Source organism: Oryctolagus cuniculus, chromosome 1, assembly GCF_051225735.1.
Source record: "Oryctolagus cuniculus isolate XC-2025 breed Fujian yellow rabbit chromosome 1, ASM5122573v1, whole genome shotgun sequence".
In the NCBI taxonomy this organism is placed as follows: domain Eukaryota; kingdom Metazoa; phylum Chordata; class Mammalia; order Lagomorpha; family Leporidae; genus Oryctolagus; species Oryctolagus cuniculus.
In genome coordinates this window covers 123,201,304-123,228,266 of record NC_142867.1, presented here as the reverse complement: position 1 = coordinate 123,228,266, position 26,963 = coordinate 123,201,304, and the positions used below count along the sequence as shown (strand labels likewise).

The 26,963-nt window shown below is 40.6% G+C and overlaps 1 protein-coding gene across 1 annotated transcript in view; it reads right to left on the bottom strand.

The window, feature by feature from the left end:
• LOC103348895 (uncharacterized) overlaps positions 1-26,963 on the bottom strand; it is a 62,674-nt gene that overhangs the window by 31,141 nt on the left and 4,570 nt on the right. The window contains exons 3-8 of the mRNA XM_089306363.1: positions 25,333-25,485; positions 22,560-22,601; positions 21,857-21,941; positions 16,131-16,208; positions 7,750-7,816; positions 4,935-5,117 (exon numbers count right to left, since the gene is read on the bottom strand). Of these exons, the coding sequence (XP_089162489.1) occupies positions 4,935-5,117; positions 7,750-7,816; positions 16,131-16,208; positions 21,857-21,941; positions 22,560-22,601; positions 25,333-25,485 (608 nt within the window). The remainder of the gene's footprint in view (positions 1-4,934; positions 5,118-7,749; positions 7,817-16,130; positions 16,209-21,856; positions 21,942-22,559; positions 22,602-25,332; positions 25,486-26,963) is intronic.

Here is a 26,963-nt window from a genome sequence, read left to right as displayed (position 1 = left end):
TTCCTCTTTTGAAAAATGTCTATTGAGGTCCTTGGCCCATCTCTTAAGTGGTTTGTTTGTTTTGTTGTTGTGGAGTTTCTTGATCTCTTTGTGGATTCTGGTTATTAACTCTATCTGTTGCATAGTTTGCAAATATTTTTTTTCCCATTCTGTCGGTTGTCTCTTCACTCTCCTGTTTCTTTTGCAGTACAGAAACTTCTCAATTTGATGCAAACCCAAATGTTAATTTTGGCTTTGACTGCCTGTGCTTCTGAGGTCTTTTCCAAGAAGTCTTTGCTGGTACCTATATCTTGCAGGGTTTCTCCAATGTTCTCTAATAATTTGATGATGTCAGGTCGTAGATTTAGGTCTTTAATCCACGTTGAGTGGATTTTTGTGTAAGGTGTAAGGTAGGGGTCTTGCTTCATGCTTCTGCACGTGGAAATCCAGTTTTCCCAGCACCATTTATTGAATAGACTGTCCTTGCTCCAGGAATTGGTTTTGGATCTGTGATCAAACATAAGTTGGCTGTAGATGTTTGGATTGATTTCTGGTGTTTCTATTCTGTTCCATTGGTCTATCCATTGTTTCTGTACCAGTACCATGCTGTTTTGATACTGCCCTGTAGTCTGTCCTGAAATCTGGTATTGTGATGCCTCCGGCTTTGTTTTTGTTGTACAAGATTGCTTTAGCTATTCGAGGTCTCCTGTGTCTCCATATAAATTTCAGCATGATATTTTCCAGATCTGAGAAGACTGTCTTTGGTATTTTGATTGGTATTGCATTGAATATCAATTGCTTTTGGGAGAATGGGCACTTTGATATTGATTCTTCCAATCCATGAGCATGGAAGACTTTTCCATTTTTTGGTATCCTCTTCTATTTCTTTAAGGTTTTGTAATTTTCATCGTAGAGATCTTTAATGTCCTTGGTTGAGTTTATTCCAAGGTATTTGATTGTTTTTGTAGCTATTGTGAATGGGATTGATCTTAGAAGTTCTTCCTCAGCCATGGCATTGCCTGTGTAATCAAAGGCTGTTGATTTTTGTGCATTGATTTTATATCCTGCAATTTTGCCCAACTCTATGAGTTCCAATAGTCTCTTAGTAGAGTTCTTTGGATCCCCTAAATAAAGAATCATATCCTCTGCAAAGAGGGATAGTTTGACTTCTTCCTTCCCAATTTGTATCCTTTTAATTTCTTTTTCTTGCCTAATAGCTCTGGCTGAAACTTCCAGAACTATAATAAATCAATCTTAAAAAAATAAATTGACACAATTTTTTTTTAAAACCCACATGACCTAGTTCTTTGTGACACCCTGCCAAGCTATACAGGAATAGTTTTTAGTTACCCAACAGGCTCTGATAAATGAATGGTGAAGAGGAGTTTTCCATAGAAATGGGAATCAGCAAGGAAAACCTGCCTGTTTCCTTAATAAGGTGTCTTAGTACTTTCTTAAATAACCTGAGATTCCAAACACTGGGAATGAAGGCCATAGAGCAGCAAAGGTGTTGACCTGGTATCAGATGGATAACACTTCACCACGTATCCTACAGTGCCCATCCACGTGGCATTTCTGGGCCATAGACCACACCACTGTCATACAAACACATGAGGGAAATGATCCTGGAGCTGGCTCCTAGAGGCCAGGATGGGCCCCTGGTTCTCCCACTCCAGTTACTCAAAACTTTGGACCCTCAGTTCAGTCAACTTCTACACGAATGATGCCGCCTGTACCTCATTTCACTGAGGAATATAATGTAGTGTTCAGCACAAGACTTGGCTCTGCACAGCCCTGATGAAAATCATGTCAGTGCTCAGTCAGGTGACCTCAGGGAACCTAGACTTTGTCTCCTCCCCCTGAAGAAGACTGCACCCCATTTTCCATCTGATTTAGCAGTCTCCAGAGGCCATGTGCAGTCACTGTACAACTACCCAGTATTCATCCCTCCACTATTTGAAAAGGAGAGAAGAAAGCAAATGCATTCTCAAATCTAGCAGTCTGTGACTATACGCCACCCTATTCAACTGGCTGTTCAAATATAAATGGAGATACAGCTTAAACTGTTGTATATAAGCTGTTGCCACTATGCCTCACCTGATTTTATTATTTCCAGAATTATTAGAACATAATGCATTACTTAACTGTAATAAGGGGCTGCTTTTAAGAATCATCATCTATGCTTTGATATGTAGCTTTATAATCAGAATATGGAGAAACAAATACAGTGCTTAGCTGGACCATTCTTTTTTTTTTTTTTTTTTTTTGACAGGCAGAGTGGACAGTGAGAGAGAGAGACAGAGAGAAAGGTCTTCCTTTGCCGTTGGTTCACCCTCCAATGGCCGCCGCGGCCGGCGCGCTGCGGCCGGCGCACCGCGCTGATCCGATGGCAGGAGCCAGGAGCCAGGTGCTTTTCCTGGTCTCCCATGGGGTGCAGGGCCCAAGCACCTGAGCCATCCTCCACTGCACTCCCTGGCCACAGCAGAGAGCTGGCCTGGAAGAGGAGCAACCGGGACAGAATCCGGCGCCTCGACCGGGACTAGAAGCCGGTGTGCCGGCGCCGCAAGGCAGAGGATTAGCCTAGTGAGCTGCGGCGCCGGCTAGCTGGACCATTCTTAAAGTATGTTATTTAGTTTGTGAGTTCAGGTTACTTCTATGATCCCATGGGAATCCACACCTATTTCCATGAAACATACTAGGTAATTCAGTAAGCTTACTTAAAAGAACTTGAGCCTTTCTTACAGTCCTGGCACTATTAGGGGTGCTGATTTTCCCTTGCTCAAATAAGGGTACCAGCGTTAAAATAATTAACACTGGGGATGTTGTACCTATAGAATAAAATTATAATAAGAATGATTTGGGTAGAAATTAAATTCTTGGGAACAGTGTGTGATACAGTGACCTAAGCTGCGGCCTGCAACACTGGGATCCCATAACAGAGTGTCCATTCAAGTCCTAGCTGGTCCACTTACAATCCATCTCCCTGCTAATATGTCTGTGGAGTATGGTCCAAGTGCTTGGGCCCCTGCCATGTGGAAGACCTGGATGGAGTTCGAGGATCCTGACTTTAGCACAGACCAGCTCTGTCAATTATGGCCATTTGTGGAGTGAACCAAAAGCTCAATTCATGATAGCTAAGTATGGAATCAACCCAGATGTCCATCAACTGATGACTGGATAAAGAAATTATGAGCTTGAGATACATACACACACACACACACATACACACACACACACTGTGGAAAGTGTGAAAAAATGAAACCCTTTTTGCGATAAAACGGATACAACTGGAAATTATACTTAGTGAAATAAGCCAATGCCAAATGACAAATGCCATATGTTCTCCTTGCTCTGTGGTAACTAACAGAAGACCTAAAATGTATAGGAGTGAAACTGACATTTTGAAATTTGATGATTGTTTACAGCCCTTGTTTCTACTGCTGATAAACACTGATTTTTTTCTTCATATTATTTGGGTCTTTTTTGACATTTTTAAAAATGTAAGTTATACAGGTTTCATGTATTTCATATGTACACATTTAGGAACATGGTGCTACTTCCCACTCTACCCTCTCTCCCACCGACACTCCAACCCTTCTTCCCCCTCCCTCCCAAATCCCCACTCTTAATTTTTTACAGAGATCTAATTTCAGTTTACTTAATGATAGTAACATTAATCATATACTACATAAAAGAGTTCAATGAATAGTATTTAAAAACCTGCTGTTCAACAGAAGAGACAAGGGCTGTAAATAATCATTGAATCTCAAATCTACATTACAGGTACTCCATTAGTTATCCCGATCTGGGAAAACATGATCTGTCTTTTTGGGACTAGCTTATTTCACTAAGTATAGTGGTTTCCAGTTTCATCCATTTTGTTGCAAAATACAGGGTTTCATTTTTTTTCCCCACTGAGTAGAACTCCATAGTGTAAGTATACCATAATTTCTTTAACCAGTCTTCATATACTATTTGTTGAACTCTTTAGTTAGTGTGTGGTTAACCTTATGAGCATAAAGTAATCTGAAAATAGACACTTGTAAAAATTAAGAGTGGGAATAGTGTAGGAGGGAGGGTAGGGTGAGAAGTATCACTATGTGCCTAACTCTGTATATATGAAATACATGAAATTTGTATACCTTAAATAAAACTTTAAAAAAGCACATGAAAATAAAATTAAAAAAAAAAACAGAAAAAAAGATGTCTCTGTCTCTCTACTTCTGTCATTCAAATAAATAAACTGTTTTAAAAAAAAGAAATCTTATTGTTGCCACAATATTTCTCCTCTTACTAACAAGTGTTCTGCAAAAGAACACCTATCAAAAGATCACTGGGATGGTAGCAAGAAAACTGTAATTGAGGAGCTCAAAATCTCTGACAATATTCAGTCCAGCTCTAGTCTAGATCTGTGTCTGTCTGAAGCACACGTGGAAAGTCAGCATGCTGTGGGGTCACTGAGATTCAGTGCAGGCTAAAACCCCTCAGCCACTTCTGCCCAAGGCACAGTACAACCCAATCCCAGTACAGTTCAATTCTACAACTCCTTAACCTCCTGGAGTTTCCATTTCAGGTGTGTCTAAGTCATGCAGTAAATCAGTCACCTGCCGCCCTCACCCTGGATTCAGGGTGAAGCCCAGTGGTGGGGAAGTCATGCCTTCCCAGACCTTCAGAAGCTTTGCTCTAATGTGACACAGGTGGGTATGTGCCCAATTATGTACAGAGAAGACTCAAGATCTAACATACAGGAATGAACACAAACTTCCTAGACCTGAGCTGGGTTTGGACTGTGATCTTTAAATGGTTTCTCTAAGCCTGGTTCTGCATGGGTATTAGGCTCCTGCCTCTACTCTACCCCTTCTTCTGCACGGAGAAGAGCTCTGTGTCATGAGTTTGTTCTCGGGAATGAAGATGTAAGCTAAGAGCAGGCAGTTAGTGGAAAGAAAATGACTCACCAGTCCTGCGCTGGGCTCTGGCCTGGAGCCTGGGCTTCAGAATGAAGCACCCATGTACTTCTGATTGCAACTCTTCCAACACAGACTCCTGGAGGCCAGAAGGAAAGGTAGACTTCCCGGGTTCAGGCAGCAGGTGCACAGCTCGAAGGTAGCTTGTTTGGATTGCATAGGGATTTTCATGCCCTGTGCAGAGAAAAACCTCAGTGGGGATCAGGCTGATGGGGATGGGGGTGATCCCTTGTCATCAGCATGGGTACCACACTGGGGCCTGCTGAAGTTCTCCTGGAGCTTCCAGAAGGAAGAGGGCTGTCTTGTGAGTGAGCATCATGCAAACTGTCTGAGGAGACACCGCATAAAGCAGGTGCCCCAGCAAGGAACTTTGCAAAAGCAAAGAGAACAAAGGTGGAAACCTGCTGCCTAACTTGGAATGCATACATCCCTCTCTGCATTCCGTGTTGATGACGTCTGCTGTTTCCATCAGAAAATATGTAAGGCCTCCTGGTTTCTGCCGTGACACCAACCAAGTGTAACTCCTGCAAGTCACTTGACCCCACTGTGATTCCCTTCATCATTTTCAATCCTTACCCTCCCTTATCACACAGACGTCTAAGTGGAAATATGTGAAGAAACATCAGTGGTTAACATTCTGTGAATAATTAAACATATCATGAATTGCTATGATCATTAATCTCTCTATCAAGAGAGACTTCATTTCCCTTTGTCAGCTCTAAGGATAGGGCTGCTCAAGAGCAGTGGGGCCAGGTTTCACTCACTGCCTCCTTCTCAGGGGCTCTCTCAGCTAACCAGAGGGAAGGCTGCAGGCTGTTGGAAACCCAGAAGCATTGTGCAAAACACTGTTTCCAGAGCACATGCAAAGTCATTTGATTTGCTCTTACATTATTTAAATTCCTGATGATCCAAGAAATTCCCAAAGATCTTGTAACAGGGGTGGCTGTTTAGCACACAGTTAGGATGCTGGTTGCAACACCTGTGCCGCATATTGGACTACCTGGATTTGATCCCTGTCCACAGTTCCCAACTCCAGCTTTGTGCTAATGCAGGTCCTAGGAGGCAGGGGTGATGTCTTGAGTAACTGGGTTCATGCCACTTATGTAGGAGCCCTGGACCAAGTTCCTGGATTTGGCCCCTGGGGAGAGAACTGGCAGTTCAGCACTTTGTCTGTCTGTCTCTCTCCCTCCCTCCCCAGCACCGCCTCCCAACCTGCCTCTCAGAAAATAAATTTTAAAAAATTTAAACATCCTTAACCTTAAGGTAAATTTTATTTAACAACAGAGTAAATATTCCCTTTTTTTCATCCTAAATTTATCACTGAATTTACCTTTATATCAGGCACAGGCATTGTGCTCAAAACAGGAATTATAGTAATTTCTGTCTTGCAGGAAAAGAAGTTTATGTGATGTATACAACAAAATATGCAAGAGTTAATCTACATTTGAGAGCTGACAGCCTGTTAAATACGCATTCAGTGTGGATGCCAAGAGGTCACCATGAATGCTATGCTCTTAAAGTCCTTGAAACCTGTTGTGATGTAAAAAGCTGTTCTATATCTAAGTTACCCCCGGACCATGTGTTACATAAACTAATAACTTTTGTTAAAATATATTTCATTACTTTTTTACACTTGTTTTATTGCTGACTTTTACAACATTAAGCCAAAACGAACAACAACAAAACACCAAATAATATGCAATGGGCAGGTGGATTTTTTCCCCTCAGATGTACTTAATGATGCCTGTATTCTGAGATTGGCAATATATATTTCAAAAAGATAAATTGCATATTTTAAATTTTGCAGATTACTTGAAAACATCCTAAATTTCACAGTAACGTCCTTACAAGACTGTTGAAAGGACAGAAAGAAGATAAGGCAGACGAGGAAATGCTCTGATCTTAGGGGAGCCATCACGATCATTCTACTGCAAGGTCTGTGGCAAATGCTGCCCCTGGTATCCTTGTTTTCCCAAAAAAACCTTTTATTTCATGAATACAAATTTCATAAGTACAACTTTAGGAATGTAGTGATTCTTCTCACCATACCCACCCTCCTCTCCTTTTAATCACTCTGTTCCTACTAAGAGCATGAACAAATTTTCTGATCTGTGAATTGTATCTTCTTTAGCTAAATTGCTCCAAAACTATTTTAGGAGAGCCACAATGTTTTTATCAATAAGCTGAAGACTAAAGAGTGTGTGTGTGTGTGTGTGTGTGTGAGAGAGAGAGAGAGAGGGAGAGAGAGAGAGGGAGAGAGAAATGGTTAAACAGTACAGGTTTGTCAATCAGAAAAGCACTTAGGAGTTTGAATGGGATTATCTTGATTCTCTTTTTAGGCTGACATATGTTCTGGGCATAAATTTGGCATTAACCAAATACTTGTACTTGAATTCAGAGACATGACTGGATTTTAGGAGCTCCTTACCAAAAAACTGCTAGCTATTAGTTAGGAAATGGAACGGAGAACTTCAACACATGAATATATGTATCAAACAAATGTTCAAAGAAAATAAAGTATGAATCCATTTTCATTTCAGGACAAGAAAAAAGAATTATTCCAAGAAAGCTCTGTTAGCCACATAAGAAAGCAGAGGGGAAAACTTTCTATTATTTTCTCCCACTAGACCATAAGCTTCTGAATACAAAGATGCTATCAGGCACCTGGGATACAGTAAGTGCATGGTAACTCCCTAAATGTATGTAAGGGTGTTTAAGCTGAAGACCAAGCAACCAATACTTAGTGACTTGACAGTTACCATTTTGAGCCCAATCAATCTCATTTTAGATTTTGCTTCACACTTACCAATGAGTGGTTGTGGGACCTCCTTCTTTCCAGAACTGACCCATAGCTGGTAATCTTTCTCAGAGCCCTTGGAGACAAAAAAAAAGACATCACAACAAATCTCCATTATACATACATGAAAGACGTATTTCCTTAGCATTTCTACATTTCACATTTCCAAATAAGAAATCACATTTATGCTTTTTCACTAAGAAAATCTAATCGTGAGAATTCTACCTTCTGGCATTTTCAGTTGCTTTAGAGTATATTGTACTTTGCCCTCATGAGTCCTTGTCCATATAAATCTTTTGCCCAGGAAGTTGTATACCAATCATGACTATGCTTAATCAGAATAATATTTAGAAGATATCATAAGCTAGGCAAACCAGAACAATAGCAAATACCCAAGAAAGCTGAATGACGTCAGCCCACTGGCTTGCATTCCTACAAGCCTCAGTATGAGACAAAAAAGACAAGGATTCCAACCCATAGAATACACTAGGGACCAAAAGTAATTACCCCAGCAACTCTAGAAATGCCAGTTGAAACAAACACACCTACGTTGTACACCTGTTAAATTATTGTAGTGTCTTCCAACATGGAGTAAAGAAAACCATGATTCAAATGGAGTTATTGTCAAATGCTTCTTGAAGAAAACACAAGACCTGACATTATGGAATGCCCCAGGCATGAACGTTGAGTGTGTGTGTGTGTGTGTGTGTGTGCACATGCGCGCATGTGCATGTTAAAGTATATTAGTCTCAAAACTCAAGGTTGGAGAGATTCCAATATGGCAGAGCAGGGAGGAAGCTTACTGCTCTAGTCTAGGGGAAGATAGTTTTTTTAAAAAGTGGAGAGAGTGTAATCTCAGGGAACAGGGAGAAAACTGCAGTGGAAATGCCACCCACGTTAGAGGGATGCTGTGGTTCCATGTGGAGGGTGTGGATGTGCAGCATGAACACAGACACAAAAAAGGACCCCAACAGCCGAGAGACTCAGCACAAGCTTTGAAGAGTGAGGTGAGAGTGAGAGAGTGAGAGAGTGAGAGAGTGAGTGAGAGAGTGAGAGTGAGAGAGTGAGAGTGAGTGAGAGTGAGAGTGAGAGAGTGAGAGTGAGAGAGCATCAGCCCAACCCATTGGCAACAAACCTGCAGAGAGTGTTGGGCATGAGTCTGGCTTAGAGCCCTGTGGTGGACAGTAGACCTGCCAACCTAGAAGTAAAGGGGGGACATGTTTCTCTCCTCCAGCCACCTGACAACGGTGTCCTATAACTAGCTGAGAGAGGGCAGGAACCATTTTGGATATGCCTAACAACTGCACAGCTTCTTTCCTTGCGCCCAGCAACCAGCCGAGAAGAGATGCCAGAGTCTGGCTGGGAGAACTGACAGGAGGAGTGCTCATGACTAACTATGTGTGCTGGAACTGTGAAAACACTGGCTGCGTGGGACATCAGAGGGTGTGGCTAGTCTCTGGGCGGTTGCTGAGGGCAGCTCCACACACACAGGGATGACTGACTGTGAGGGTCATTGCTGCAGGATCTGTGCTCACACTGAGGACTGCATGGATCCATTGTGTGGTTCTGGATGAATACTGCACCCACTGGGGCTAGCACCTGGGCTTTGGTCACCTGTGAGGAGAGGAGGTGAGTGTGAGACTATGCCAACAGAGCTGAACAAACCACCCCTCTGATAAAAATAAAAAAGAGAGAGAGACTTGCCACGCCCAACTTGAGTATCACCTGGACACTCCCCTCAACCTAGAGCAAAGGTCCCTGGCCACAAACAGCACACACCTCTGGGTATTCACTCAAAGAGCAGACACTACACTAAGCCAAAGAGACATTGTCCAAAGATAAAAGCCATCACAGGGAAAAAACACACCAATAAATATTTCCACAAATGCCTAAAAATAAAGAAATTCAAGAAACAAGAATAAGGAAAAAATATGATGCTCCAAAGTAACACAACAGCACTTCAATAGAATGTGAAGATGAAGAGATTGAAGAAATGCCAGAAATGGAATTCAAAAAATTGATCATGGGATTAATTACAAGTAATCAGACGCAAATCCAAGAATTGAAGAAATACATACATGACATAAAAATTTTTCCCATGAAATTGATTTTAAAAAGAAGTCAAAAACAAATTTAGATATGGAGAATTCAACAGATTAAATAAAAATTCAGTGGACAGCCATAACAAGAGACTCAGTGAGGCAGAAGAAAGAATATCTAAGTTAGAAGATAAATCTCTGGAAATTTTACAGTTGGACCAAAAAAAAGATGTTGGAGATTTATGGGATACTATCAAATAACCCAACATGTGGGACTTAGGAATACCTGAAGGCATAGAAAGAGAAAATGGATTAGAAGTCCTTTTTAGCAGCCAGCACAGTGGCTCAATAGGCTAATCCTCCGCCTGCGGTGCCGGCACTCCAGGATCTAGTCCCGGTCAGGGCACTGGATTCTGTCCTGGTTGCTCCTTTTCCAGTCCAGCTCTCTGCTGTGGCCCGGGAGTGCAGTGGAGGATGGCTCAAGCCCTTGGGCCCTGCACCCACATGGGAGACCAGGAGAAGCACCTGGCTCCTGGCTTTGGATCAGCGTGATGCGCCAGCCACAGCAGCCACTAGAGGGTGAACCAACAGTAAAGGAAGACCTTTCTCTCTCTCTCTCTCTGTCCACTCTGCCTGTCAAAAAAAAAAAAAGAAAGAAGAAGAAGAAGTCCTTTTTAGCAAAATAATTATAGAAAACTTCCCCAATTTGGAGAAACAATGGGACATACAAATTCAGGAAGTACATAGAACTCCCAATAAACATGACCAGAAATAATATTTACCATGACACATTGTAGTCAAGCTCTTCACAGTAAAACATAAAGATTCTCAATTGTTCAAGAGAGAAATGCCAGATTACAATCAGAGTATCTCCAATAAGACTCACAGTTGACTTCTCATCTGAAACCCTATAGGCCAGAACAGAATGGCAAGATATATTCCAAAACTTAAGAGAAAAAAACTGTCAAACCAGAATACTGTATCCTGCTGAGCATTAATTTATGAATGAAGGTGAAATAAAGACTTTCCATAACAAGCAGAAATTCAAAGAACGTGACACCACTCATTCAGCCTTAAAAAAGATGTTTAAGGATGTGGAACACACAGAAATACAGAAAAGTGGCCAACACTATGAAAGAATATGAAGGCAGAAAATCTGCCAGTAAAAGTATAAAAGAAATTCAAAGTAAACAATAGGGTTATTTATGGAAAAATGGCAGGGTAAAGTCGTGACTTATCAATAGTAATCTTGAATGTAAATGCCCTCAATTCTCCAGTTAAAAGACACAGACTGGCAGAATGGATTAAAAACAAGTCCCATCTATTTTTTGCCTAGAAGAAACATATCTCACCAGCAAAGATACATACAGTCTTAAAGAGAAAGGATGGAAAAAACATCCCATGCTAAGAGAAACTAAAAAAGAGCTGGTGTACCTATCCTAATATCAGACAAAATAGACTAAAAAAAAAAACTGTTACAAGAGACAAAGAAAGGCACAATGTAATGATTAATAGATCAGTTCAACAGGAAGATGTGACTAGTACAAATGTATATGCACAAATCAGAGGGCACCTGAAATTTACAATAAACACTAAGGAATCTAAAGGGAGACACAGAAAACAGTAATGCGAGACTTCAATACCCCACTTTCAACAATGAACAGATCATCATTAATGAAACAGTTAATCAACACTCTAGACCAAATGGACCTAATGGATATCTTAGCAACTTTTCATCCTACAGTTGCAGAATATACATTCATCTCACCAGTGCATGTAACTTTCTCTAGGATAGACCAGACACTAGGCTATAAAGCAAGTCTCAACAAATTCAAAAGAATCAAAATCATACCATGCAGCTTTTCAGACCACAATGGAACGAACCTGGAAATCAACAAGTCAAGAATTTCTAGAACATACGTTAACACTTGGAGACTGAACAACATGTGCCTGAATGAAAATGATGCATAGGAGAAATCAAAAGAGAGACAAAAACATCTGGTATTGACTGAAGGTGACAATGTAACATATCAAAACTTTTGGGATACAGCAAACGCAATATTAAGGGAAAGATTATAGCAAATGGTACCTACATCAAGAAATTGAAAATGTACCAAATAAATGAGCTATCAATACATCTCTAGGACCTAAAAAGACAACAGCTAGCCAAACCCCAAATTAGTAGGAAAAAAGTACTAATTAAAATTAAAGAAATAAAATTTAAACAAAAAACATAAAAAATCAGCAAAATGAAGAGCTAGATTTTTTAATTTATAAAAGACATTCTTTATTCAAAGTAAAGGGCAAAATATCTGCCATATAAAGTATATTTCTTTTTTATAGAAAGTGTTTATTTAATAAATATAAATTTTGCAAGTACAACTTTTGGATTATAGCTGTTCTTCCCCTAATACCCACTCTCCCACCCACAAACCATCCACCTCCTACTCCCTCTCATCACATTCTTCACTGAGATTCATTTTTAATTATCTTAATATACAGATCAACTCTATACTAAGTAAAGATTTTAACAGTTTGGACCCACACAGACAAAGTATAAAGTACTGTTTGAAGACTAGTTTTACCATTAATTCTCATAGTACAACACACTAAGGACAGAGGTCCTACATGGGGAGCAAGTGCACAGTGACTCCTCTTGTTGGTTTAACAATTGGCATGAAGAGTTGGTTTAAAAAAATTAACAAAATTGATGCACAATTGTCCCAACTAACCAAAAAAGGGGTAGAAGACCTAAATCAATAAAATTAGAGATGAAAAAAGTAATATAACAATGGATGCCACATAAATGAAAACAATTATCAGGAATTACTGCAAAGAGTTGTATGCCAACAAATTGGGAAACCTATAAGTCATGGATAACTGGACACCTTCAACCTACCAAAATTGATCCAGGAAGACATGGAAGACCTAAACAGACCAATAACTATGACAGAAATTGAATCAGTAATAAAGACCCTCCAAACAAATAAAATCCCAGGACTGGACAGATTCACTGCTTACTCCAATTCTTTTCAAGATAGTCAAAACAACTGAAAGGAAGGGAACACCCTCCCAAACTCCTTTCATGAAGCCAGAATCACATTAATTCCTAAACCAAAAAAAGACACAACAGAGAAAGAGAACTAGAGACCAATTTCCCTGATGATATACTTCAGAAATATCATTCAGTTGGACCAAGGGGGATTTATCCCTGATAAGCAGGGATTGTTCGACATTTGCAAATCAATCACTGTGATACCTCACATTAACAAACTGAAGATCAAAAACCATATAGTTATCTCAATAGATGCAGAAAAGCATTTGATAAAATACAACATCCTTTCATGACGAAAACCTTAAACAACTGTGTATAGAAGCAACGTTCCTCAACACAAAGCATTTCATGACAAACCCACGGCCAGCATTCTATTGAATGGGGAAAAGTTGGAATCACTCACCCCAAGATCCAGAACCAAAAATCTCTCAACATTGCTATTCAATATAGTCCTAGAAGTTTTAGCCAGAACCATCAGTCAAGAAGAAGAAATCAAAGGGATAGAAATTTGGACAGAAGTCGTCAAACTATCCTTTTTTCCAGATGATGTGATTCGACAAATAGGAGATCCAAAAAACTCCACTAAGAGACTACTGGAATTCATAAGCCAATTCTGTAAAGTGTCAGGATATAAAACACACACACAAAAATCAATAGCTTTTGTATACAGAGAGCATGCCTTGGCTACGAAAGAGCTTCTAAGATCAATCCCATTCACTATAGCTACAAAAACATTAAATAGCTTGGAATTAATTTTACCAAGGTCATCAAAGAGCTATACGATGAAAATTGCAAACCTTTTTACTAAAGAAATAGAGGATATAAGAAATGGAAAAATCTTCCATGTTCATGAATTTGAAGAACCAATATCATTGACAAGGCCACGCTATTGAAAGAAATTTACAGATTCAATGAAACACCAAACAAAAAGCCCATGAAATCCTTCTCAGATACAGAAAAAAATGCTGAAATTCATATGGAAACACAGGAGACCCCGGATAGCTAAAGCAATCTATAGAACACAAACAAAGCTGGAGGCATCATAATACCAGATTTCAAGACATACTACATGGGGCCAGCACTGCAGCTCACTTGGCTAATCCTCCACCTGTGGCGCCAGCACCCCGGGTTCTAGTCCCAGTTGGGGTGCCAATTCTGTCCTGGCTGCTCCTCTTCCAGTCCAGCTCTCTGCTGTGGCCCGGGAAGGCAGTGGAGGATGGCCCAAGTGCTTGGGCCCTGCACCCACATGGGAGACCCAGAGGAAGCACCTGGCTCCTGGCTTCAGATTGGTGGCTATTTGAGAGGTGAACCAACGGAAGGAAGACCTTTCTCTCTGTCTCTGTCTCTCTGTCTCTAACTCTGCCTGTCAAAAAAAAAAAAAAAAAAAGACATACTACATGGCAGTTATAATCAAAACAGCCTGGTACTGGCCAAAAACAGATAGACAGACCAATGGAACAGTGTGGAAACTCAGAAATCAATCCAAGCATCTACAATAAACTTACCAAATTACCTTTGACAAAGAAGCTAAAATCAACCTCTGAAACCAGGACAGTCTCTTCAACAAATGGTGCTGGGAAAACTGGATCTCCACATGTAGAAGTATGAATCAAGACCCCTACCTTACACCTCACACAAAAATCCACTCAAAATGGATCAAATACCTAAATCTATGAGCCAATATCAACAAATTATTAGAGGACTTTTGGAAAACCCTACAACACACTGGCACAGACAAAAAGCCCTTGGAACGGTCCCTAGAAGCACAGGCAGCCAAAGCCATAATTGACAAATGGGATTATATCAAACTGAGAAGCTTCTAAACTTTAAAAAAAAAAACACCCAGCAAAGTGTAGAGGAAACCAACAGAATGGGAGAAATTATTTGTAAACTATGCAACTGATAAAGGATTAATATCCAGAATCTATAAAGAGCTCAAGAAACTCAGCAATAAAAAAGAAACAGACAATCCAGTCAAGAAATGGGAAAAGGACTGGAACAGGCATTTTTCAAAAGAGGAAATTCAAATGGCCAACAGGCACATGAAAAAATGCTCAGGGAAGTGCAATTCAAAAATCACAGTGGGATTTTACCTCGCCCCAGTTAGAATGGCTTTCATACAGAAATCAACAAACAGCAAATCCTGGGGAGGATGTAGGAAAAATGGTACCCTAATCCAGTGTAAACTGGTGCAGCCACTGTGGAAAGACAGTATGGAGATAGCTCAGAAAGCTAAATATACCTACCCTCCCACTCCTGGGAATATACCCAAAGGAAATAAAATCAGTATATGAAAGTATTATCTGCACCACCACGTTTATTGCAGCTCAGTTCACAATAGCTATGATATGAATCAACCCAGATGCCTGTCAACTGAAGACTGGATAAAGAAATTACAGGAAATGTTGGGGCCAGCATGGTGGTGCAGTAGATTAATCCTCCGCCTGCAGCGCTGGCATCCAATATGGGCGCCGGTCCTAGTCCCAGCTGCTCCTCTTCCAGTCCAGCTCTCTGCTATGGACTGGGAAAGCAGTAGAAGATGGGCCAAGTGCTTGGGCCTCTGCACCCATGTGGGAGACTGGAAGAAGCTCCCGGCTCCTGTTTGGATCAACACAGCTCCGGCCATTGCAGCCATTTGGGGAATGAACCAACAGACAGAAGACCTTTCTCTCTCTCTCTCCCTCTCACTGTCTGTAACTCTACCTCTCAAATAAATAATCTTTTAAAAAAAGAAATTATAGGAAATGTACACTATGGAATACTATACAGCAGTTAAAAATGAAATCCTGTTGTTTACAACAAAATGGCTGCAACTGGAAAATACTGCACTTGGTGAAATAAGCCAGACCCAAAAAAACACAAATACTATATGTTCTCCTTGATCTCTGGCAACTAACAGAGTCCCTAAAAGATAATTTGTAGAAGTGAAATTGACACTTTGAGGTGCAATTACAGAATTGCCTTTGTCTCAATTGTTGAGGAACAGGTTTCTTTTCCATAATGTTTATTGAACTCTATACTTAGTGCAGGGTAAATCTTATGTATATAAAGTTAATTAAAATATACCTTAATAAAAACTAAGTATAGGAATAGGAGAGGGAAGAGGAAGAAGGATGGCAGTGTGGGTGGGAGAGAGTAGGGTGGGAAGAATCACTGTGTTCCTAAATTTGTGTTTATGAAATGCATGAAATTTGTATACCTTACATAAAGGTTTCTGGGAGAAAATAAAAAATTTAAATTTTTTTTTTAAAACTCAAGGTTGTTTTTTAGCCAAAAGTAGCTTTCCTGTTACTTACAGTTAACCCCAGCATTGGTAGTGATACATTGACAACATCATTCACTGTGTCCAAATTGGTCACTGTTATAATTATAGACTGTAAAAAAGGAAAAAAATTTACTGAAATTGAAGAATTTTAAAGCATGATTTCAAAATTATCATAAAGTATCCATATTTTAGACACAAAGTTTGTTTCTGAGGATGACAAAGTACAAAGTGGAACAGCAATCCTTAATATGAGTTATTTTTTCTTTCTGTGACATGAAGCCAAGAGAAAGAATTTCAATAAAGCATATATTTCTTTTATTTTAGAAAGATTTATTTACTTGAAAGTCAGAGTTACACAGAGAGAAAAGGAGAGGTATAGAGAGAGAGAGAGAGTGAGAGAGGTCTTCCATCTGCTGATTCACTCTCCAATTGACCGCAACAGGGTGGAGCTGTGCCAGTCTGAAGCCAGGAGCCAGGAGCTTCTTCCGGGTCTCCCACGTGGGTGCAGGGGCTCAAAGTCTTGTCTAATGCTGTCCCAGGCCACAGCAGAGAGCTGGATCAGAAGTAGAGCAGCCGCGACTCAAACCGGCACCCATATGGGATGCCAGCACTGAAGTTGGTAGCTTTACCCATTACGCCACAGTGCTGGCTTCAGTATATATTTCTTTTAAAATCAAGGGGTTGCACTCAAAATATAACAGCTTAGGTGAGGAAGAGAAATATCACAAATACCAAGTGGACATAGACCGGTCCCTGGCACCATGAGACTACTTCCATCACAGAAGGCATAGTTTTCAAAAGAGGAGCTGGACCCTTTCTCTCTTGCTGACCTTTAGCAGTATGGCTTTCTTTCTCACATATCGTACATCCATTTCTAGTCTAATAAGAAGAACTGGTTATCATAATCACTCTACAATCACTGGTAAGCATAATCACAGTGTGTAGAGAGCATCTTCTCTGAGTGAGGCACCACACTTGTCTTATTGTGGAAATTTCTTAGACAATGAATCTCAATTTAAGGCTGAATATTACAGCAACTTAAGTTCATTCCCACCTGTGCCAATCAAGAAGGGATCTAAAATAGCTCTCCATTGCCCCTCACACTGACAGCCTCCTCCCTAAAGACCGGAGGCCAATTTGCAGAAAATCACCTGTGAGACAGTATCGAACTATCCCAATTATGAATGACACTGTTTTTAAAGAAGATAATACGGAACCAAGAATTGTACTGTGCATTTAGATCAAGAACACCAGGCAACTCCACAGTCAGATCTAGGTCATCCTCTGATAAATAATGCTTAAAGGAACCAAATAAATGGCAAAACGGGATTCCCACAAGCCATAAGTATGACATCAGAGCAAACGTGAAGGAAATCCTTTTATAATTCATTATTTTCCTTTCCACTGTATCTTTTGTTATTGCAAATTAAATGCTTGACAAGACAGATGGTCCTGAAAGCTGGTAACAGGATTTTTCTAAACAAGGATATTTTAAATTCATTGTTTTCTCATTATACTACTCATAGCCCTGAGAATTTGTCAGGAATCCCGTGCTAATATATCTTGGAAGTTACTAACACTGAACTTGTTTTGGATTTAATTGAAAGTAAAAGAGCTGCTATTTTTGGAAATGTGCAACAGCTCTTCCATAGAATTAAAAACTTTACCATCACAAAAAGCTGTTTTGAAATGCTAATAATCTTTCAAATTTATGTGGTTTGTAAGATAATAACTTCTCATTACATATGGAATCTTTTAAATTCAAAATAATTGGGGGAGGGTGCTAGGGCTGTGGCTTAGCAGGTAAAGCAGCCACCTGTAGTGGTGGCATCCCATATGGACGCTGGTTCGAGTCCCGGCTGCTCCACTTCTGATTCAGCTTTCTATGGTGGCCTGGGAAAGCAGAAGATGGCCCAAGTCCTTGGGCCCTTGCACCAACGTAGGAGACCCAGATGAAGCTCCTAGCTTCAGATTATCACAGCTCCATCCATTGTGGCCATCTGAGGAGTGAACAAGCAGATGAAAGACCTCACTCTCTCTGCCTCTATCTTTTGAATAAATAAATAAATCTTTAAAAATAAAAATAATCATTAAAAGATGTGCACTTTGTCCTGACTTTGTTCTCCTTGTAGATAAAAAATAAAAAAAATTAATGTTAAGCATATTACTTATTTACTTAAATAAACTATACAGTACTTAGGAAAAATGGAAATGAGACATTTCATTTTCTAAGGAGATGCTCTTACTTGATATATGAAGACCCAGGAAAATGTGAGCAGTTCTCAAGAGTTAAAAGACAACCGCAAGTGAATCTAGATGTTCAAAAACTATGGGACAATTGTAGCTATGATTATTATGCTCCACGATATAAAAGATATGCCAATAATTAAAAACAAGTATAGTCAGTGTCAAAACAGCAATAGAAAACATTTTAAATAGAAATCTTAGACATGAAAAAATATCCGAAGGAGAAAATTTAGTGGATGGGCTGAAAAAATAAGTGAGACAGCAAATTGGAGTCGATGAATTTGACAATGGAGCCACAGAGGTGTCCAGTCTGAAGAAGAAAGAGGAAAACGAGTGGAAGGAGTTAGAGTTCAAGACACCTACAGACAACCTCAAAAGGTTTAATATCCATGTAACAGGAATTCCAGAATTGTGGGGAGCAACTCGGACTAGACTGTTACTGGAATTAAGACTTATTCTATGCATCTGCTCTCCCACAATATGGCGCTGGGAGAGGAGGAAACAGCTTCTACACAGCTGCCTCCAGTTCAACCAATAAACAGCAGGACCTGCTCCTGATTGGAGGAGAGCAGCGTACTCGGCGTGTGGGTAGCAGAGTTGGGATTGGTGGAAGAGGACTATAAAGGAGGAGAGAGACAACATGCACCAGGAACATCTATCTGAAGGAACACCTGTGCAGCCCCCGAGAGAGCCGGCCGGCGGTGTGCCGCTCCCCTGCGGAAGTGGGGAAAGTGGCGGGGGAACCGCCCTTCCACAGAGGTGGAAGGGTCGGTAGCCAACCCGGGAAGAACCAGCAGCAAACCCGGGGAGGGCCGAGCAGACAAAAGAACAGTGCAGGGTCCTGTGTCGTTCCTCCACGAAGAGGGGGAGCGACACAGAATGAAAGATAACAGAAAATAGGAAAGTAAAAAAAACACCTTGAAATAACAATGGTGGAAATTTTCCAAACACAGTGAGGACAAAAATTAAATTCAGGAAGTTCAGAAAATATAAAAAAAAAAATCAGGCTTTGACATATAGTCAATCTTCTGAAATCTAATCAAAATCTTTAAAAACAGTGAAAGAAATATTACAAGCAAATGATCAAAGTATAATGATCACACACTATTCATTAGAAAACATGGAAATCAAAAGACAATGAAATGTTTTCAAGATGCTGAAAAAATATTAACTTTTTTTTCTGTTTAACAAAAATACATTTCAAGAGTGAACCTGAAATACAGACATTTTGGAATGGAGCTGTGGCGTAGCAGGTTAAACTGCCACCTGCTGCACCAGCATCCCATGTGGGCACCAGTTCATTTCCCAGCTGCTCCTCTTCTGACCCAACTCTCTGACACAGACCGGGAAAGCAGTAAAAGATGAGCCTGGTGCTTGGGCCCCTGCATCTGGGTGGGAGACCTGGAAGGAGCTCCTGGCTCCTGGCTTCGGATCAGTGCAGCTCCAGCGTTGTGGCTATTTGGAAAGTGAACTAGGGTATGGAAGACTTCTCTATCTCTCCCTCTCTTTGTAGCTCTACCTCTCAAAAAAATCTTTAAAAATACATATCAACATTTTCAAATAAAATGAAATGAGAAACTTTGTTGGCACCAGACCTTTAGTACACAAAATTTTAAGTTACATTTCTGTAAGATGAAATAAAAGAATGTTAGGGGGGAAATTACATTCTCATCTCCTTCTGTTAATTAGAAACAGATCTTAACATTTCCTGGCTTTGGATATTTACCAGGGAATCATTTCTTTGCACTGCTCTTATTTCCATGTAAAATACTATTTTGTGTGATGTAGAACAGGTGTAAAGAATACAGTAACACAATATCTGGGATATTTTGGTCATCACTGTGAACATTGTTTGTAACACTATGTTCGGAAATTAAATTTTACTCAATTGAAGCTATTTTTCCCCACAGCAGGGAAAAAGAGGTAGACACATGCCATCCTGTTAAAGGGTCAGCCCTCCCAGCTCAATTCAGTCCTGATGTTTTATAGAATGGAAATCTTTTCCAAAATCCATTATATTTGATATAACAGCTCAATGAAATAACTGACCCTAGAGTGCATCCTGGAAATGAGTAATAGATTATTGCATTATATCAAAGTTCAATTTACAGATAAGATGATTATGTAAGAGTATATCTTGACTCCTAAGAAACACATAGGTCTTGAAAAATAAAGGGCCATAGTATATATAACTGGCGTTCAAAAATAGGTAGACACATTCACATAACAAAGAAGCAGAGAAAATAAATGACAGGGCAAGTAGGGCAAAACAGTACCAAGTAGACCTATCTGGGTAAAACGTGTATGCTAAGTGATATTCCTAGCATGCTTTTGTACTATTCTGTATGTTGACATTCCTTCCAAATAAATAAAAATCTTTTAAAATACAAAAAATACCATCCAGGGCCAGCATTGCAACATAGCAGCTAAATCCACCACCTGCAATGCTGGCATCACATTTGGACACCAGTTCAAGTCCCAGCTGCTCCACTTCCAATCCAGCTCCCTGCTAACGTATGTGCCTGGGAAACCAGCAAAGGATGACCCAAGTCCTTGGGCCCCTGCACCCACAGGGGAGACCCAGAAGAAGCTGCTGGCTCCTGGCTTTGGCCTGGCCCAACCCTGGGCCATTGCAACCATTTGGGAGTGAACCAGTGGACAGAAGACCATTTCTCTCTGTTCCTCTGTGTAACTCTGACTTTCAAATAAATAAATAAATCTTCAGTAAATAAAAAAATATCATCTGAAAACTAGAAATAAGCAAAGCCACTGTTTGAAAGTAGTGACAATTGAGGGGAATATTTTAAAGCAAAAAGAAATATCAGCTTGTGTAAATTATTAAAGTAAAACACTAAAGTTTATGTATATTTAGTAAAATGAATACATCTAAGCATACCCATTGAAATACCATGGATCTCTACTGTTTCATATTGCCTTATAACTACTTTCTATATATACAAAGGCATAAAACTATATGTGCAGGGGCAGGCACTGTGGTGCAGCAGGTTAAAGCCCCAGTCTGCAGGCATCCCACATGGGTGCTGATTCAAGTCCCAGCTGCTCCATTTTTGATCCAGCTCTCTGCTGTGGCCTGGGAAAGCAGTAGAATATGGCCCAAGTCCTAGGGCCCCTGTACCCATGTAGGAGACCTGCAAGAAGTTCCTGGCTCCTGGCTTCAGAATGGCATAGTTCTAGCCATCACAGCCATTAGGGGAGTGAACCAGCGGATGGAAGACCTCTCTCTCTCATTCTGTCTCTATCTCTGTCTCTCTGTAACTCTGCCTTTCAAATAAATAAATCTTTTTTTAAAAAAACTATATATGCAAACATGTTTTTACCATAACGTCTTTTGAAATTTGGCCTCTCTTCTTTTTCTCCTCCCTTCCTTTGTTCATCCTCCCCTCTTCTATGACTCACTCTATCTTTAAATCTATCCCTACATCTCTCTCTGCCTCTCCTACTCCTAAGTCAGGAACCTGAAGTTTAATTTGACTGCTAAAACACACTTACACAGGCACAGTTCTTGATATCCTCAGTGAAGACTTGGATGAGGATGCTTTGTGTGTGGTCCTCCTCCTTGGCTAGATTGATGTACCTATTCAATTCAGTAATAACCCCAAACAGATGAATTAACTGTTAGCTCATTTTCAATTAATCATGTTGCAAAACTTTTCTATATACTTGATATTTTAAATATATAGTTAAAGGATAACTCAATATCAAACTATGAATAAAAAATACATACAAAAATAAGTCCAGAAAAGAGGGCAGAGCCCAGAGAATAACAGGCAATGCTGTAATGTGTGCTTTGGGCAGCAGAACCACTCCTCAAAGTATTGCTGTCTGGCTTGGAGCCCACGCACCATCTTGGACTGAGTGGTAGGAGGGAGCAGTTCCTTTGAGACTCACTCTGTAGAACAACATGCACTTATGGAAATTTAATGCATTTTGAGAATATATTAGCTCCAATCCACTGGTTGGAGAGAAGAAAAAGATGACAGGGTCCTCCAGAACTTCAACAATAAACAAAACATGCACATAAGTGAGGGAGCATTATTGACAGCATGTGCAAAGGAAATCCAAACCAGAAATTATCTGAGGATGGTCTACCAATGGATTTCTCAAGGGAGAATAACTTGAAGACTCTGCTTGCAGATATTTGCATCTTTCCATCACAAACTAAAGATTTAAAGCAAGTATACTGGCCAGATACCTTTGAAGGAAAGAGTACCATCTTTCTTTCATCACTGACGAGCTGCAATTAGAGAAATAGAGGGAAAAAAATTTAATGACATGAACACTGATTCTGCCATGTTAACAGTCATTGCAGATTAACACGCCAGCGGGCAGTTGGGCTGATGGGGACGCAGGTGTAGCTAGTGCCCTCGTCATAGCTGGGCTCTCGATGGACTCTGCTCTTGTACCGCATCATCCCAGTAACAGGGAGCAGGTCACACGGAGAGAGATGCTGATTTCGAATGTGAACACTGGATTGTGACTAGGTGATGCAAGCTCTGAGATCACGGGAAAATCATCAGTCTGGGGTAAGTCTCAGCCTCCAAACTGGAAAAGGGGTTAATTCAACCTCAAAGTTCCTGAAGCCTGAAGTGCCGTTCAAGTGTAAAAAGCATATTATTCCAATTAAATCATACTGAAGAAATGTGGAATTTGGATGTAATGCTCTCGGCCCAGAAATAAGAATATCATTTTAGAGGGAAACAATCCATACTAGTGTATTTGTTCAGAGATTGCAGAGCTCTAATGTGTTAAGTGAGATCCTAGAAGACATTTTTTGCACTATGATCATCTGATGAAAATCATACTTACTAATGATTAATATTCCGTTATATCACTGAAGCACTTATTATCTAAACTGAAAAGGTTTTAAGGCTCAGGAATACATAAACTTATCGTGTATTAGCATTCAAAACAAGTGGTGAGGCAGGCACTGTGACATAGCTGGTAAAGCCATCGCCTGCAATGCCAGTATCTCATATGGGCAAGAGTTTGTGTCTTGGCTGTCCCACTTCCAGCTCCTTGCTAATGGCCTGGGAAAAGCAGTGGAAGGTGGTCCAAGTGTCTGGGCCTATCACCCACATGGGAGACCCGGAAGAAGCACCTGCTCCTGGCTTCAGCCTGGCCCAGCCCTGGCTACTGTAGCCATCTTGGGAGTGAACCAGTGGATAGAAAATATCTCTGTCTCTCCCTCTGTTTCTGTAACTCCGATTTTCAAATACATATATAAATCTTTATTTTCAAAAAGCGATGGTAAACTGCTTTTAATATAAAATTGACCTTTTGTGTGCTTAGCACATGCACAACATTGGGTAACTACCGGCACTATCTTATTCCAGATTATTTTCATTATCCCCAAAGTAAATTCTGTATTCATTAAAGCCCAACCCATTCCCACTATCCCAGATTCCACACTACATGAGGAATATCCGTTCATTAGTTGAACATGTGAGTTGAAGCTCATTTCAGGCTATTAAGGACAGTGTTTCAAGGAACATTCATGCACAAAGTTCTGGGTAATTTGTATTTACTTTTCTTGGGCCTATTCACAGGAGTGAGACTGCTGAATCATATGGTCATCTTATCTTTAATTCATGTAAGCAACAAGTTTTTCTATAGGGGCTGCCACAGTTTCTGTTTCTATCAGCCACAGCTCCTCCACTCTACTTCTGTACCTTCTTGGGTCCTGTTTCATCAGGCGAGAGCACCTTCCTGTAACCTTCAATGTGCGTATGTACATGGACACCACTTCTAATTACTCACGCCAACTTGCACAAGAGTTATAAGCAAATACACTAAGTGCCAGGCCTGGTTATAAACACCTTATCTATGTTCACACAGCTTCATAATCAATAGAACATGTGTAAACATGGTATCGACAACCCCCTCATTATAAAGAAAGTGCCTGGTGAACATTTTAATCAAAAAGTCCATATTTTCCCAAAGTCAGCTTTTCTTTTCACCTATAATGTGGAGCACACATTCAGCAATAGCACTTGAGAGCCTTTAGAAAAATTTAAAAGTGTATTATGCAGAGATACTACAAGCACGTGTTTCCTCCCAGTAACCTCTGGAAATATTTTCCTTGAGTCAACAGCTGTATCACAGAATTGAGTAAGTCAACAACTTGGAAATATTTTCATGGCCTCAACTTTTGGATGATTCATGAGTCTTTGGTGGAGTGGGGTGAGGAGGAGAGGAAAGAGTGTCGAGTGCCTGTGATGAACTCTCTTTGAGACTGGGTGTGTACCTGATCAGAGCAGGAGGTGCGAGTTGTGTGATCCCTGTGAACCCAACAGTGCTGGCTCAGGTTGTCCAGGACATGCAGCGCCTTGCCGCTTCCTCATGCCAGCCCTGAAATGGCTGTTAGAAAACTAACCCACACTCCCTGCATCAGTACTTTCTTTGGATGGGGCCTCTCTGTAGACACAGGATGCAGTAGTCCGCTGCACAGCATTCCAGGCACCCCAGGATTTGATGACTGGCATTTATTTTCATAATTAAACACTATTTAGGGAATTAATTTGGGAGTGGGCAAAGTGTTTTTTCAAATTTAATTGTATCTGATGAAGAAAGACCACTTGTAGTGGTTGAAAAATATAGATAATACCAGGACTTTGAAAGGGAGGACACAGGAGAGGGGCTTTGGAGCCTTGCTCCCTTCAATCCTCCTTCCATGGTCCCAGAACACCTACTCTCCAGATGGTTCCTAGAACTCCTTTGAAAAGCCACTGTCGAGAACAAATGAAGCCATTCCACTAGTTCCCACGGTTTGACTACTGCTTCATATATTTGCACATAAAAGCTTCTCAGGGGAAAGTTCAAGGCATACCAAGTGTCATGACCAGAGGTCAAAACTATTACATGATCGGATTAACATGCTTTCCTTTTTGTATCTATCCTGGACAAGACAAAGTTGACTGTGTCCTTCCACGTCAAAGTAAAATGTGAAACTGAGTTGTGGTACTTACTCAAAAGTGGCCACAAAATTCACCATGGGCCAGCCTAGGAGAAAGGATCTCTTGGCACAGGTATCACCTGCCCCCTGTGTTTCCGTTCCACAGTCAGCCATCCACAGGGAGCTCAGTGGTATTTCATATTTAACATCAATGGTTTTCTTATACCTAGGAAGGAGAATCAAGCAAGATCAATTAGCTTATATCTGAAATGCGATGGGAGCAACTGAGCTTCTCAGAAGACCCAAGTTCTCCCTATTCCAGGGCCAAGCATCCCTCATTCATGTCCATTCCCCTCAATGCACAGCAAGGGGAAGGGTCAGGTGGGTATTTACAAAGTGTGTGCTCAGCATAGGGTGGCCCAGGGAGGCCTGGAACACACAGGACTGTTTGTTCTCTTTCTGAATGCTGACTATGGGGCATGGACTGTACTTTATATTTTAATGAGGCTACTTTCTGAGAGAATCACTCACTCATGTATTATCCACATCTTATTTACTTCAAAAAGGGTTTGAGAGGATGAACAAATATTTTAAATAACATAATTTATAAAATTTTCTTAAGAAAAACAGATGGAACTTATTTATATAAGTTGGATTAGAGGGATAGGAATCTTGGTGTTTATAAGACTTTATACCCTCTAAATCCAAGATTATTTCAACTTTTCTCCTTAAGATTTGGTGCAGATCATTTTTCCATATTCTGGCTAATATTGAAATACTGGAGCCTACAGACTGTACCCAACTTAAAAAATGCTCCATCTGGGGAATGAACCAGCAGGTGGAGGATCCATCACTCTCTCTCCTTTGCTCACTTTATAACTACACTTTTCAGGTAAATAAAAGCTTAAGAACTGAGTCCCTTAAGCAAGGACATTGTTAGATGCATCGATAAAGATGTCTGTCAGTCCTGAGTGCATGTCTCAAAAGTATGTACATGATAACAAACGTTGCACAGCTTTTGTGATAATGGTCCCATAAAAATAAAAATTCAGTTCTTGGGGTTGGCACTGTAGTGCATCTGAGTAAGGTGCCACCTGTGATAACTGATGTTGGCAGCCAAGATGAGCACCTATTCGAGTCTGTGCTGCTCCACTTCCAATCCAGATCCCTGCTGATGTGCCTGGGAACTCCATGGAAGATGGCCCAACTACTTGGGCTCAGGCCACCCATGTTGGAGATCTAGATAAAGCTCCCGGTTCCTGGCTTCCAGCCATTGCAGCTACTTGGAGAGTGAATCAGAGGATGGGACTCAATCTCTCTCTCTCCCTCCCTTCCTCCCTCCCTCCCTCTAACTCTGCATTTAAAATAAATATTTAAAAAAAAATCAGTTCTTGAAGAGATGCAAATTTCTAGCAGAAATGGAGCACTGCCTTCATAGGAACTGTTGTAAGCAGAATATCGTGGGGCCACAACACCCGTTAGGCCTAGACAGTTCACATCTGCAGCTCCCTCCCTGCACACCTGCTCTTGTCCAACACGTATGGAATTCTCTTCATCTGTGTCTCTGATGGGTTTTGACTCCTGGACTTGTCATTCACTCAGAGTTCACTGAATGTTCTGTCCTTTAATCAGATACTCAGTGCATGACCAGAGTCTTGTTTACCCAAAGGAGAGGGTGAGCTCAGTGGTGACACCGACCTAGAT